The sequence below is a fragment of the Periplaneta americana genome, chromosome 12 (assembly GCF_040183065.1).
Source record: "Periplaneta americana isolate PAMFEO1 chromosome 12, P.americana_PAMFEO1_priV1, whole genome shotgun sequence".
Taxonomy (NCBI): domain Eukaryota; kingdom Metazoa; phylum Arthropoda; class Insecta; order Blattodea; family Blattidae; genus Periplaneta; species Periplaneta americana.
Genome location: NC_091128.1, coordinates 128,365,687 through 128,380,373, shown reverse-complemented (window position 1 = coordinate 128,380,373; position 14,687 = coordinate 128,365,687). Strand labels below are relative to the sequence as shown.

Here is a 14,687-nt window from a genome sequence, read left to right as displayed (position 1 = left end):
CATCATCATCGTTTCCTTTTCCATTCTTTCCTGGCTTAGTTATCTCACGAGTGATGCCTTACTAGTGTCATTTATGAGGTACAACCCTGTCTTCGGACAGTTGACTAAACACGAGCATGTATGTGATGGTCGCTTATTGAAATGAAACTTCAATAAGTAAGGATGCATTGTTGGTGTGCACTTTATTCCTCTCTCCTAGTCCACATAAGGATAGTGCTGAAAAGTTAAATTTAGAGGATGTTTGTGACGAATTTATAGAGAGAAACACATTTGCATCACTCCGTGCTATGTAATAGTGAGTCCACTTCCGTATTATAAATTTATAGTTAGAAAAAAATGCAAGCCCCAAGTTAAAATATTTATATATTTGTAACGTTCTATTTAATTACTAAAAATGGATAAGTGTGCACAACAGCTACGCACAAGATAACGCAGAGATTTTGTTTGTATATAGTTACTAATATGAAGGAACAAATTGTTATTCATATAAAATCCAAAAGAATGTTACCTACAAGTAAATGGAACATAGCCCCTAACTAAAGGCTATGTGATGTATCTTGTCTCACTGTGAAAAGATAGAGAAAGGAGATATGTCTTATTTCGTCTGTGTTGTTATGGCGAAGGGGGAATGGAGCGGTGCCATCCATCCATCCAGTGGCGGAAGGGACTAGTTGATCCATTCTGTAGCGCAAAATAAAATATCTCTCTTCGTACTATGTAGTTCCGTCACTGAGCTTGTCTTTCAAGAAACTGAGTTCCGGTAGCCTGTACAATAACAAGGTTTTGAAAGGAATCCTGAAAATTTACAATCCTCCTATAATCTCCGCCCTCATTTGAAGGGACTTGGTTTTATTGCTACTGAGACAAGATAAACCTTACCAGGTATACATACATTACAAAATCGTTCTTAGATCTTCATTTTGTTATTTTTAGCATTCTGCAGTATATTGTGTAGGCCTATACTATCCGTAGTCACATCAATATTAGAAAAAATAATATCATTAAAGGGAGGATTTATGATATTCTTTTGGGAAATTATGATCAAGTGTTAGAGCCCACCCAATGTTTATAAAAATTTGGCGTCACTGCATGCATACATACATACACACACACACACACACACACACACACACACACACACACACACACACACACACACACACACACTCTCTCACTCCAAAAATGAACAAAGTGGTAATCATTTTATATGCAATTCTTTTCTTCGAATGTCAGCCGAAAGGTTTTGAAAGGTCGTTATACTACTGTTATCAGGTCAAGATCTTTACTCTGCCAAATGTGAACTGAATGCTACCTATAAAAATTACCGTCGAGAGAGAGCGTAATATAAGAAATAACATAAAAGTATAGTTGAAACAACTTACTTTAATAACACAAAAAAGGCCAACTGTACAGGATAAAATATGTACTATAAACTCTGCAGTGCTCGGGAAAAGTGACATAAGTCAGTTTCCACAAACCTTTTTTGATAATTTATTGACAACTTACACTGGTTTATGTCGATTTGATTTTTTTCTGTATGAATTATTGTAATGGGAGGAATACTTATGTATTTTTTTTCCAAGCGAGCAGTTGTTCCGTAAGTTATCAATAAATTATTAGAAAAGGTTTGTGGAAACTGACTTGTGTCACTTTTCCCGAGCACTGCAGAACTAGAACCTACAATTTAACTGGTATAGTCTGCAGTTGCATGTTGAGGCAAAGTTCAAGTATGACTGCCATTAGCGGAACGAACGAAGCATGTGTTGTATTCAACGAGCATTCCCTCGAGGCAAGTAATAGATGAACATTCATAATAGATGATAGTTTAGAATGTAATCGCTATAATTAGTTACAAAATACAAATTTCACTAGTTGTCATTATGTGTCCTGTTGATAACACTATCACATAGGCATATTTTGGTAATATTTCAGAAATACTATCATAAATAGTAAACCAAGTCATTTAAAGGAGCATGATCAGCAAACCTAACACTGACGTAACTCGAAAGGTGGTAAATTTAAGCAGCCAGACGCTGAACTTGGCACAGTGACATGTATGCTGTAGAATCTCTATTACCTTCCGCTTTATGTTTAATATCATCCTTATCACCACAATTTATTCTATCTCCATTACGCAATTGAAGCAAGTGCAGTTCATTTAAAGTTTACTATGTTTTGTAGATTTCCATGAGATTATCGAAATGTATATTTAACGTGAAACGTTTATCAGATTCGTACGAGAAACTCGGCCACACTTTCTTTTAAGTTGTGGCGTCATTATTAGACTTCGAAGTTGAGGCACATTTACTCTGAAGTTAAGTACACACAGAATAATACAGTGTTTACAAAGCAGCTAGCAAGATAGTACTGTCCCCTCATACCAGGGCGGCTCCTGCGTATTTCTTAAGAGGAGGAAAGAAGGTAACAGGACGAAATGACACCTTCTTGAATGAAACATGCTACAAATAAGCCTACATGCATACATGTAAAACCAGGTAGTGTTGGGGTTGGCCTTCCCTTCTGTATAGCAATAATCTGTTCTTGTAAACTGAGTTTCCTAAATTGTCCAAAATATATCATGTTTTCACTTCCATTCATTGTTGAATAATTGCACAAATTAACAATTACAAGGAAATTCACTTCGCAGCATTTTTCGAGCACACTACAGCATCGCACGTGTTGGAAGAGACTATAGCTACTAACACGTAATCGGAATCGCGGAAATGGGAATGGGAAATAATCTGAGAAAAGCGAGAACACTGCACCCACCCACGTGGTCTGTGTTGCCACATGTACATTTTACAAGTTCAGTATCACATGCTTTTGAAGAATATCAGTTCTTGTAAAGTCATACTACCATTATTGTTCAAAGTTGCCGGTGACCAATTTTTTATGTTAAAAATAATGTAGTTTGGAGTACCTACTTTCAATTTCAAATATATTTGTACAAAACTGACAGCTTGGCTGTTGCCCTGTCCAGTACACAATGAATGGAAGTGAATTTCAGAGGCCAAAAAGATTTGCAATACTAACGTACTTTGTTTTATATAAACCCGACTTTAACTTTCAGATTTCCTTGAAAGTTTCAAACCATGAATAGTAGCCTATATAAAGTGCAAAGAATAATATTTTTGATTTATAATTTTAAAAAAGTTTATATTATGGTGTCTTTCATAGCTTTGCGTTAAAACTGTTTTTATTGTGCCTCCTCCTAGATGTGTTATAGTCTGGTTGAATGCAGCATCGTTAGATGGCAGCGGTAGCGAGCTTGCTGCACGACCAGTCGGTTTCTATTTCCCGCCCATGCGCTGATTCAGAGGAGGATCTCCTCCCTTTCCGTTCATTTACTCGCTTTAAAACTCTGCTTCTTTCTCTGGCCCCTAGTGCGCTGTTGTCTATGTGTGCTAACTGCAGTAGAGGAGGAATGGATTGACTTTCCTCTACACAGACAATCTCGCATCTTTCTCACAGTTTCCTAGCAGCATATGAGCGCGCATCGTTTGAAACTCGATCAACCGAGGTTTTCTTATAGCTGTGAACTTAAAAATTATCGAATCTTCCTCGAATTTCAAGGCACATATTTTATTTGGTATTTACTTTCAAAAGAATAAAAATGTGAGGAGGACGTTCCTCCCTTCCCTCCCCCGAGGAACCGCCACTGCCTCATACACACATCACTTCAGTTGGATGGAGCTGTTGCATTATAGGCTGAGCAAAGGGAACCATGCTCCAAATAACAATTACGAACAGCATAAACAACAGTTCACGCAATTATATCGTCGCTGTTATTCCAAAACCTCGGAACTTCAGAAAACATTTTTCATTACGAACAAAAATATATGGAGCGTAAGCAGGCGCTTTCACAAGATATAACTACCAAAACTTCGCGCTGGCCATTATGTTGATTTTATGTTCACAGAATAAAACACTAGAAATTTGTATATATACAAACATTAATTATACGAAGTTTTTTTATTGACATGCATGCCATCATTTCAATGTAGTACAATGAGGGACATAAGTTGAGCGACTCGAGTTTTTTCTAAGTCAAAGAATGCTACACTGCGCATGCTCCGAATCGAAAGTTTTCGGTCATATTATGTTGACGAGATATTCGCTTCGCTTTTCTGTTATATATACTGTATCTATGCTGAGGGGGAATTAAAATATACCCTTTTATGAACCGCGCTACAGATCTTGAAACATTTTCCTCCGCTCTTATGTACATGGTTTTATATTTTGCCTCTTACGGAAAATGTATTGTTCATTCTTCTATACGCGTTCATAAATCATTGAGGATCGATATTTTGCAACCGTTATGCCCGAAACCTCGATTTCAGCGGTGATCGGATTTACGAGGTTTTGATATAACAATGATGACTTGTTTGTAGGTTATTTCATGAATCCCCTAGCACTTTCTGTATCGTGGCAATAAAAATCATCTAATCGACGGGCACGCCCCCTAGGGTATGTTCCTTTGCTCACTGATCATCACTGAAAAATCGATCGAAAGACGTACATTCATGCTGTACAGTGGCGGACGCAGGATTTTTATCAAGGAGGGTTATTATTAAAATTGTTTACAATTTACATTGTCGGCATTTTAAATTTTATGTATCATTATTATTATTATTATTATTATTATTATTATTATTATTATTATTATTATTTTACGGTATATTTGTTAATATTATATTCATGAATATCTTTATAAAATCTTTGAAATGTAATATTTTCACAGCCATCCAATTTTTAACAAATTTTAACTTCTATTTAATTTTGTATAATAAAAATACTTGTGTCATTATTTATTTTAGTAGGTTATTTTACGACGCTTTATCAACATCTTAGGTTATAAGATGAAGGTGATAATGCTGGTGAAATGAGTCCGGGGTCCAGCACCAATAGTTACCAAGCATTTACTCATATTGGGTTGAGGGAAAACTCCGGAAAAAACCTCAACCAGGTAACTTGTCCCAACCAGGGATCGAACCCGGGTCACCTGGTTTCACGGCCAGACTCGCTAACTGTTACACCACAGTTGTGGACTTGTGTCATTATTACACTTACACAATAATCATTTATATAATTTAGTCAACAGATATTTGTGTATGATAGGTAAGACCGGTAAGACACTTTACTTTACATAACAGGAAAATACGTGGAAATAATCAAATATATTGACATAAATTTAATTAAACACAATAATGGAACTGGAACTGCCACCGGCGTGGCTCAGTCGGTTAAGGCGCTTGCCTGCCGGTTTGAAGTTGCGCTCGGGCGTGGGTTCGATCCCCGCTTGGGCTGATTACCTGGTTGGGTTTTTTCCGAGGTTTTCCCCAATCGTAAGGTAAATGCCAGGTAATATACGACGAATCCTCGGCCTCATCTCGTCAAATACCATCTCGCTATCACCAATCTCATCGACGCTAAATAACCTCGCAGTTGATACAGCGTCGTTAAATAACAACTAAAAAAAACATCGAACTCATCAAGGATGAAGAATGAAAGTGGTATGATGAATGTATTGAAGGACGGGTAAGAGGACTATGTCTTATGTCGATGTAGATTTTGTTACTCTGACAAGAGAAGGGAAAACTATAAAAACAAATCAAATCTAAATATCTTTTTAACCCGTAACGCCCCCCAACCCCGCCTCTTGCGTACGCCCCTGATGCTGTAGAACCAAGTTTGACCTACTCCAAACCTCAAATCCTGCCAACACCCCATACAAACAAAAGCACATTTATGTTGTGGGTGGAATGGCGGGGAGATAGCGGAAGGATGCGACAAGGCACCGGAAATTATCGCTGGCACAAGACGCGGGACAGACAGGCAGAGCTTCTGCCACGCGGCAGCTGCGCTACTGATCTGGCTGGTCTGCTACGGTTATTTTAAAATACGGAAAAGAGCTACTGACGTTATTGCAGTGCCGCCAACATGAAAACGACACGCCCACGGCTAGCGAGTCATCTATACTCATTTGGCCTTTAATCCTGAGCTGCAACTACTGTTTTCATCGGCGCTATAAAATACAATAAATTTGTACATCCGACGATGCGTTTTCTTATTTAACTCTTCTGGCTTGCATAGCTTCAAAAAGAGATAAATTCACATGGCATTTACGTATTTGTACAACTGTGATTAAAATAAGGTTAAAAAAAAAGAACACAGTACCTTACAAAGAGTACATCATCATTAAGATTCGAATTTCTATAAGATAGTTTCCCCTTTATATCTATTTACACTTTCAAATTAGTTATTGAACTTCGTTGCTGTTATGCTAAAGATGGCGTACTTTTATATACATATAAATAAATCTCTCTCCTCTTTTAGTTTAGGTCAGTGGTCCCCAATCTCACCCTTGAAGCTCGTATTTGGCAGACCCCCAAAATATTTTGTATAATTTAATATACTGTAGTTTATTATCTTATCCTCATTAAACATTTTCGTAATGTAGTGAATTAAAAGTAATTAATAATTGACAGCGATATTAAATTTCAGTCTTAGCTTTTCAATTCATTCATTGTTTTCTGTCCAAGGGCAGGTCTTTCACTGCAAACTCAACATTGTCCAATCTTTCCTATTTTATGCCTTCATCTTAGCCTCCGCATATGACCCATATATCTTAATGTCGTCTATCATCTGATATCTTCTGCTTCGAACTCTTTTCCCGTTCACCATTCCTTCCAGTGCATCCTTCAGTAGGCAGTTTCTTCTGTCAGTGTCCCAACCAAGTTCTTTTTCTCTTCCTGGTCAGTTTCAGCATCACTCTTTCTTCATCCACTCTTTCCAACACATCATTTCTTATTCTGTATGTTCCTTTCACATGCTCCATTCTTTTCCATATCCACATTTTGAATGCTTCTAGTCGCTTCCCTTCACTTCATCGTATTGTTCATGTTTCTACACCATATAATGCTACACTCCACACAAAGCGCTTCACTAGTCTCTTCCTTACTTCTTTTTTCAGAGGCCCTCAAAAGATGCTCCTTTTTCTATTAAAAGCTTACTTTGTCATTGCTATCCTCCTTTTGACTTCCTGGCAGCAGCTATGTTACTGCTTTTAGTACACCACAAGTATTTGAAGTTGTCCACTTGGTCTGCTGCTTCATTTAGAATTCGCACGTTTACCTTCTTGATTTTTCTTCCGATAACCATGGTCTTCGTCTTGTTTGGATTTATCTTCATCCATACTGATCACAGCTGTCATTTATCTCCAGTAGCATATCCCTAAAGGAGAGGGTGAATCCCTACTCTAACTCCTGGGTAGGCGTCTTCTTCCACCATTTTTCCAAAATCAGTGTTTCATCTCACCGACTCTGAAAAATCATTTTGAATTAAGAGGGTAGATATCTGAATTAATATGACGTGCTCCTACATTTGTGTGTATTCTGTCTTTGCAGCAAGCTCGGGAGAACGCTCGAAGGCCAGATGAAAATGCCCCGCCACCGCTGCCTACAACAGAACCTCCGTCCCTGGATGCGGATTATGAAGTCATCGAGTTCCCGGGACAAGCATACAGTAACGCCCCACTTCCCGCGAAAACAGCAGCGGCTGGTAAGTGACATCGAAGTCATATACATAATCCGGAAAATAAATAAATATATACTAATTTCAAGTATGCGCTCAACTTTGACTATTTGATAAAAACATTTCCTTACGTAGCGTATTAAAGACAATCATTAATCTACGCTGCATTATCCCTGGTTTTTGTGCAAACAATGTTAATTATGTTATAGCCTAGATCATATATACTAACAGATAGCTCTTTTATATAGGCTTTAGGGTTTGCAGTCGAGGCCGGCTTGATGTAGTTCAATAATCGTCAACAGATGGCACAACGACCAACACCATCACGAGACACGAACTCTGAACCGGTCTGGTCGGTCTAAATCGATTATTTCCTGCTTACGAGATTATCTCGTATGTACTGTCGACAACTGATGACCATGGATAAATATTATTGGCCTATATGACCTCGGCAAGTTCGGAACGAGGGAGCTAAATATAGTTGTCACGTGGGCGAAGCGAAGAGATAAGATAAAGTACGCCTTTGTATTGAATAGAATGCAATACAATCTCTCGGCGCAAAGCCAATGTACCAATATAGAATATGTAGACCATGTTATAAAGTTATCGGTCGGCTAAATTATGATTCGTTATCTCTTCTGTTTTTATATATTTGTCGTGAATATTATTTATATTATCAACTGAGTGTATAACATAATTTATCCGTTATTTGATATTTTACTAAGATAAATCCAAAGAATAATGGGAAATAAGGGACCAAACACTGAAAAATAAATAAAATAAGAGAATTTGACGTTCATAATTATAATGTTGTCGGAGTTTCGTTATACTTTACTTTGAATTATTTTAACTTGCACCACAAAAACGTATGAAAATTAATGTTAACATTACCTATTTAGTATTGATAGTGGTATATTGGAAAATTTGTGCATATAGCCTGATTACAATATATAAGTAATACTATCCTAACCTAAGCAATAGTAGTCTTGTTTATTTCATACATGTTCGTATAATTATACAAAAACAAGAATAATCTAGTTTGCAGCCTGTGATGTCTCGTTTACAGTATTATATAATATACATATTACGATATTTACTAGGTACTTTAACAATATATAGTTAATAATATAAAATATATAGGCCTAATCCATTACCAAGAAATACCCCTTCCCTCACATTTTCAATACTGTTTACCTCAAAAGGCCTTCAAATCTTAAAAACTATTAGACACTGGATTAAAATAGTCATGTTGATGTAGGCCTACAACATTACATTTTTTTGTCACTACTTCTGATCCCATTTTAACAGTTTCAGGTTTTGTAATTTGTAACAATACTAACAATACTGATGGGTCATTCCATAGTGACACACATAACATTTTCGAAGTAACTATGATCTTCACAGGATATTTAATTAAATACTTAAGAGTTTATGAAAGAGACATCACTGTCTTTTAACGTAAGCATTCCAAAATATAAACAGAAAATCTTAATGAAAAGGAATAATTAATCGTGTAAAAAATATGAAATATTATATGGTGTGACGAACATTTTCTTGCCACTTAATTTATTACCAAAATGGAAAATGTTCATATTATTGTACCAAATGACATAAATAGTTGTTTTCCAAAGAATTAAGACACTTGTGTAGTACATGTAACTGCTGACATACTTTAATCAAAATAACAGTGCCATTAACAAATAAAATATTACGAATTATATTGTGACACACGAACATTCTGCCAAGTTGATTACTATTTTTTTCAGATGCATATCGAGATTTATACACAGTGCCTACAGTTCTTATTATACAAAGCAACACTTGATTACACTAAAATACACATTCAGATTTAAAATGTTCTTGGTTATTTACAACCATATGTGGTGATATCTCCTGTGTAATATCATGTGCTGAATATACCAATATAGGCTATCTATTTTTCCTCCCATTTGTAGTACTTTCCTTTCTTGAACATCACGGAAACTTTAAATTCACCACCACAAGCTTTTGTAACTTCCTCTGCTTATCTGACGTCTTTTTTTTAAATTGATTATTTAACGATGTTGTATCAACTACTAGGTTATTTAGACTCGATGGGATTGGTGATAGTGAAATGATATTTGGCGAGATGAGGTTGAGGATTCGCCATAGATTACATGACATTCGCCTTACAATTGGGGAAAACCTCGGAAAAAACCTCAACCAGGTAACTTGCCCCAATCAGGATTTGAACCCGGGCCAACTCATTTCACGGTCAGATGTGCCTACCATTACTCCACAGCAGTGGACCGAACATGTGTTATGTACATTAATTCTTTTGACTTTCAGTTAGCTTTCTTAAGAATACGCATAAAGAAATGTAGTGTTTTCAGGCTATCCTTGTAATATTAGTGACTTATTTCAACCAGTTTGTTACTAAAATATATACAGTACCTAAGTGTTTACTTGTGGCACTGGTGATCCATTTAATTGGTATATGAGACGAATTTAATTTTGTGTTTTACAGAAGGATACATATTGATTTACTTTTGCTCACATTGATTTTAATTTTATTTGTTGTAGACCAGTTTTCAATAACGTCAAGCTAGTTTTGCAAGGCGGTGATACAAGATTTATCACTAATTTTTTCTATATATTATACAGTCATCCACGAATAACCTTGCCTGAGAAGTGGCATTTCTATTCAAATCCTACAATAATTTTCAGTAAATATTTTGCACCGAGAAGCTATTATACATTTAATTTTACTTCTGAGACCAGTGAAATATATGCCAATTTTATTAGAAAGGTGCATGTATAATTATCCAATAGCATGATGTTATCTGCAACAAAAACTAAAGGGCATGAAAGAAAAGAAGAAAACATTAATGCTGTGGTTCTTAGAGTTCCATTAGAGTTACACGTTCATTGTCCACTGAAAGTTGTATTTCTCTATTGAAGTGTAAAAGAGAAACTCTCATAAATTATGTCAGAAACAAAGAGAAAGGCACCACCCAAATATGTGGGATAATTAATTTAATAATGTTATTACCGGGACTTGAAAAAAGCAATCATATGTAATGGGTGGGGAAAAAAATACTTTTTAATCGCGCTTCTATAGTTCGACAATGCAGACTATTCAGAGTTTTGCCTGACAGGTGAGCTACCATAAATTCCTTGAAGTCCTAGTTATTATTGAAGCCAAATGTGTGTCCATTGTCAAGAGTCCATTTTATTTATACTTGTTAAGACATCATTCATAGACTAGTTACCGCTTTCAGTTTTGATACTACATACATTGAAATTAATCTATTATTATTCGTCCTATTTATACATTTATATTGAATGATTCGGTCTACCTTCATAACACATCTCATCAAGAATACTCGATAAAGTTGAATTAGCTTCCATGCTGCGTTGTATTTATTTTGTCATGTTCCTATAGCAGGAATATTAAATAGGAATTCCTTAAAACAGATTTATATTCACTCCTATGCCTTTATATAGGATACCAGTACATATACTGTATTTCTCAAGATTTGGTTACTTTATAAACAGTATGTTAGTGCAAGAACTCTTTTTTTCATATTTAATAATTCTGGCATGTGTCATTAAATATGCTTGAGACCTCTGTCTCTCTGAATTACTCTTTACTAACTGGAAACATATTCCAAATTTATATTTTAAAAAAGTATTAAAATATCCTCACAATTTAGAGCATAACAATTCCCGAAATAATCATCCTACATTAAATTATTAAGATAAAAATGATTCAATCTATCGCTTGTAACAATACCTTTATGGTCCTAATAAATTAAGAAATAATTTACATCCAACAGATTTATTTTAAAATGGCCTGCAGTTATTATTTTGAATTTTATTTTACCTTAATAAATTGAGTTAAGGTACAATAAAATTTCATCAAGTTTCAAACAAAGTAATTCCATCTTTCCAACAGGGGGACAATAAATACTTAAAGTAATGCTAAACTCGAAAAACTTATTGATGCAACTTAATTTCATATTCTATACCACTAGCACCAAAAAAAAGTATCCTATTGTTCATACTGATTCAAGATGAATAGTTTCTTAGTGTTTGTCCATTCCACTTTTTTTATTGTCCTTCCCATTTCTATTTCTCTCATTTTTAGTAGGTACTTCACATGTAATATATGTTTTATTTTAATACATATAATGACCATGAAGATAAAATGGATTTGAGGGAGGTGGGGTAAGATGATAGAGACTGGATTAATCTTGCACAGGATAGGGACCGATGGCGGGCTTATGTGAGGGCGGCAATGAACCTTCGGGTTCCTTAAAACCCATTTGTAAGTAAGTAATGACCATGAAGATATTTGGATATGTCTTACAAAATTCTTGCTGAAGACCATTGTGGTAATATTCTGCCGCATCTGTAGTTTGTACATTTCGAAATTTTCGTGCTTCAGCCCAGAATTCAGGCGGGGGGAGGGGAGGTTGATGTGCCAATGTAGTTTTCCAGAATATAATAATATTCAAAACATTCTCTAATAGGAGGGGCCTCTGATATTAGCTCTGCAAAAAATCTGATACCGGTACTTCTGTTGCTGGTAAATAAGAAAGAACGAAATATAAAAATTTTTAACCACTTTCGAATTTCAGGTGCTTTGTGTCTCAGCTGCTGGTTTGATATACTGTTTGTTTCCTTTAATTTTCCAGAGCAAAAACTGTCCTAAGCGAAATTTACACTCTGTAATTTTAACACTGGGAACATTTATTTTGGCAGCATTGTGTGATGCTATTTCATAATATAACAAGAGCTTTGAAATGATTAACTGCTAACTACTTACCTGGGTGAAGCGGTTCCTGTGATTTCTGAAGTGAAAACCGTTCAATTTATAAGGAATTTTTTTGTGGAGATGCAGTTGATTGTATATGCAAGGTGTAAAAGTGCCTAAACTAACTGACCCCAGTGCTGTCATGGAGGCCACATGAGGCCATATATCGTATGGAACCTACAATTTTTTTTAATTAATCGTATGGGGAAATGAAAATTTTGTCTGTAAGGAGCCATACGGCATATGGTGCCTAAGTTTTGTACGTGGAGATCTATACAGATCTTAGATCATCTCTTCCTGTTCCTACTGTACCTATTTTGTTTGATGTTCATAAACAAAAATTATCCACCTCTTCAGCACTGGAATCCAGAATTATATAAAATAATGGTTGAAAAACAAGAAGTGCTGCAAATATACACTCCAAGATTCATCGAGACAAGTGTGCATCTATGGTGGTGCTACATGGTGTATTCTTTAAATCAAACTTGTACAATTAAATTGTAAAGCAAAACAATTTATTTACTTCTTCTTTAATATTAAAAAAAAAATAATTAAATGGCAATTGGAGAGATAGAGAGAGGAGAGTAAAATATATTTCAAGGGAGAAAACAAGGGGTGGGGTGTATGGCCAAGAAAAAAATTACCATGACAGCACTGACCAAACCTAACCTGTTTACAGACTCATGTATGCAAGGTGAATAAGCGGAGTATGAAGGAAACTACCTCAGCGCTAGTTTAACTCTTATAGATGAACTATATAAAGAATTTCAAGTGTCAATATTGTCTCGAAGGTTTCTGTGTAACAAACTTCATTTAGAAATGTCCATCTGCGATTATGTTAACTGCAGAAGAAGGAAGAAATATTGTCGTCATATGAAGTTACTCAAATTTCCAATTAAGGACAAGGAAAGGCTACAAAAATTATTTTTGATTTCACCCTTATAAATTGAACTATTTTCACTTCAGAAATCACCGTAACTACCTCAGCACTAGTTTCAGTAATTTAAGGACCAGTATAAAGTAAATTTGATTAAAGTGGGAAAGAAATTCGTAAGGGAGGCGGTCAGGAGGGATTGAGGTTGTCTACTAATTCGTTACAAACAACTATTATAGGCTATTTCATTTGACTAACAATGATTTGTAGAGAGCAAAATACCTACAGTAGGGTAAAGAATCTAAATCAGTACGTTTATGAGAACGGATATAAAAGTGTCAGGAAAATAACAGAATTACCGTATATTGCAATTAACTCTGCATTGGCAGAGAAACCGCACAGGGTATCTTAAATCTGTTGAAAATTAGAAAATTGTGTAAAAAAATGCATTCAGAGCGAATTTTCCAGCCCGATAATATCTCGCCCACGTTATGGACATAATTCAATACCGTAAGACTGATATGAAACGAATACTAGAACAATTTGTTAAACAAAGACGATGTTCAGTAGTTATTTAACAACATACAGAGCAAATAAAAACACAAACGCATATTCTAGCAATAGTTCAGATGAAAAGAAAATGATTAGTACGACCGCTTATTTGTAAAAAGAACACTGCCAGCTGTGTAGCCTACATGAAGCAATATATCAGGTCTACGTTATGAACACGTTGAATTTAATGTGGACGAGAAATGTACAGTTATTATTTATCTGCTTCAATATCGCATCATATAATACACCTGTAAAATGAAAACGTGTAGGGGGAGGGAGTTGTAATTCTTCCCCTTTCGGATAAATTTCAGAAGAGGGATACCTGCTTTTCCTTCATATTCAAAAATTGTAATCTTGGTCACACAAAATAAATTAGTGCCTTTTCGTGAGCATCATGATGTGCATTCAACAAACGCAGACAAATCTGCTCTTTTTAGTATTTTGTGATAGTTGTTGCTAGGGAGGTATTGTATACTGAAAATTAAAAACAATTAGATATCGTACATCAAATGATGACAGATTATATATTGAACGCAAACAACATTATATCAGCCATGTACCAAAATGTCATCTATGTGTGTTGATGAATTTGGGTAAAACAAGTTTCTGTATGCTACAATTTAGCGACACATCAAACTCTTATTGTAACAACCTCACTTTACAATGAGAAAGAAATTTGGAGGTGGCATCACGTAAAAAAGTCTTCCCACAGTCGTATTACTCTATGTACTTTTCAGGTACTCTGCCATCTAGTGTTTGTTATCGCAAGCTCATTTCTCGACACTAGCGACGCATAGCGTCCGTTATTTTCCAGTTGCGTCCAAATTTAACATAAGCTTGAGCGATCTGTTTTATATATGATCTAGGGTTATAGGCATCCAACAAGGAAAACTCAGTGCGCAGAAACCATTGAGCGTGACTGTCTCGCGC

At 35.6% G+C, this 14,687-nt stretch overlaps 1 protein-coding gene across 3 annotated transcripts in view; it reads left to right on the top strand.

Moving 5' to 3' along the window:
- Positions 1-14,687, top strand: part of LUBEL (Linear Ubiquitin E3 ligase) — a 284,647-nt gene that overhangs the window by 190,644 nt on the left and 79,316 nt on the right. For all 3 annotated transcript variants that reach the window (XM_069842059.1, XM_069842058.1, XM_069842060.1), the window contains exon 3: positions 7,407-7,560. In XM_069842059.1, the coding sequence (XP_069698160.1) occupies positions 7,407-7,560 (154 nt within the window). The remainder of the gene's footprint in view (positions 1-7,406; positions 7,561-14,687) is intronic.